Below are 1,169 nucleotides of genomic sequence, written 5' to 3'. Positions count from 1 at the left end.
GGGAGGTGGCGAGCGCCTTTGGCCTGGCTGGGCCCAGCGTGGCGGGAGGTGGGATGGATGGATGGAGCGGGGATGGAGGGGGAAGGGAGGCAGAGGTATGTGAGGAATGTGCCCAGGACAGATAACCCCTTCCGCTGGGTGCTGGGTGCTGGCCGCTGGCCGAGCACACCTCCTGGGGACGGGGCTGGGGGCTGCTTTTGTGCAGGAAATGGAGGATGAGCAGGGGGAGCCATCCCCTGGGGAGCTGGGCTGGGGACAGCCCTGCCAGAGGAGCGGGGGAGCACGGCTCCGTGAACTCTGCCAGAATGCCCAGGCACCTGTCCCCATGGCCCCCGGGACTGGTGGCAGCGGGTGGATGCTGGGTGCTGGGCTTGGTGTCTCTCCTTGTGCCTGGGACGCAAAGGGGACAGGCAGCAGGCAGGTTTGGGGACGTGGCAGGCCGTGGGCCCCGCCTGCAGCCCGTGGGGACAGCCCCGGGGAGGGGGTGCCAGGGGGGGCTGCCTGCGCCTGTGGCTTCCCAGGGACTCAGTAGAGCCTGTCCCCATGGCTGACCCTACAGCTGCCTTAGTTCACTGTTGCCAAACTGTGTGACAGGCAGGGAAACTGAGGCACGGGAGAGAGGTGGCAGGAGCCGTGCGTCCCTGCCCCTGCTCTCGCCCCCCAGGCTCTGCCTGTCCCCAGCCCTCCTGACGTGCTGCTGCCCTGCCCGCAGGTACCTCCCCGGCCGCCAAGATGTCCAGCAAACGCGCCAAATCCAAGACCACCAAGAAGCGCCCGCAGCGTGCCACCTCCAATGTCTTCGCCATGTTCGACCAGTCGCAGATCCAGGAGTTCAAGGAGGCCTTCAACATGATTGACCAGAACCGCGACGGCTTGATCGACAAGGAGGATCTGCACGACATGCTGGCTTCCCTCGGTGAGGGACCCTTCCCTCCTGCCGCCACGTGTCCCTCTGCCCTCGGCAAGCGGGCAGAGCTGCTGGGGGACACGGTGCCTCGCGCCCGGCGTTGCAGAGCGCCTTTGGGGGATGCCACTGAGGCACAGCTCCACGCTGGCTGCAAAACTGGGGGTGGGATTTCTCTGCTGGTGCCAGCTGACTGTAGCAGGTGCGTTTGCGGGGTCCCCCGGGGCAGCGGCTCGGTGGGCTGCTCCTACCGCCGGGCTCGCCG

At 67.4% G+C, this 1,169-nt stretch overlaps 1 protein-coding gene across 1 annotated transcript; it reads left to right on the top strand.

The window, feature by feature from the left end:
* Window positions 1-732: 732 nt before the first annotated feature.
* Window positions 733-916, top strand: LOC104470755 (myosin regulatory light polypeptide 9-like; the record flags this gene model as incomplete). The annotated part of the gene is made up of 1 exon (XM_010085790.1): window positions 733-916. A coding segment is annotated over exon 1 (184 nt), but the record flags the coding sequence as incomplete, so codon positions are not given.
* Between the last annotated feature and the right edge of the window lie 253 nt (window positions 917-1,169).

This window comes from Pterocles gutturalis, unplaced genomic scaffold (assembly GCF_000699245.1).
Source record: "Pterocles gutturalis isolate BGI_N339 unplaced genomic scaffold, ASM69924v1 scaffold25310, whole genome shotgun sequence".
NCBI lineage: Eukaryota > Metazoa > Chordata > Aves > Pterocliformes > Pteroclidae > Pterocles > Pterocles gutturalis.
Note: the sequence above shows the minus strand (reverse complement) of the source record. Positions and strands in the feature narration are given on the sequence as shown.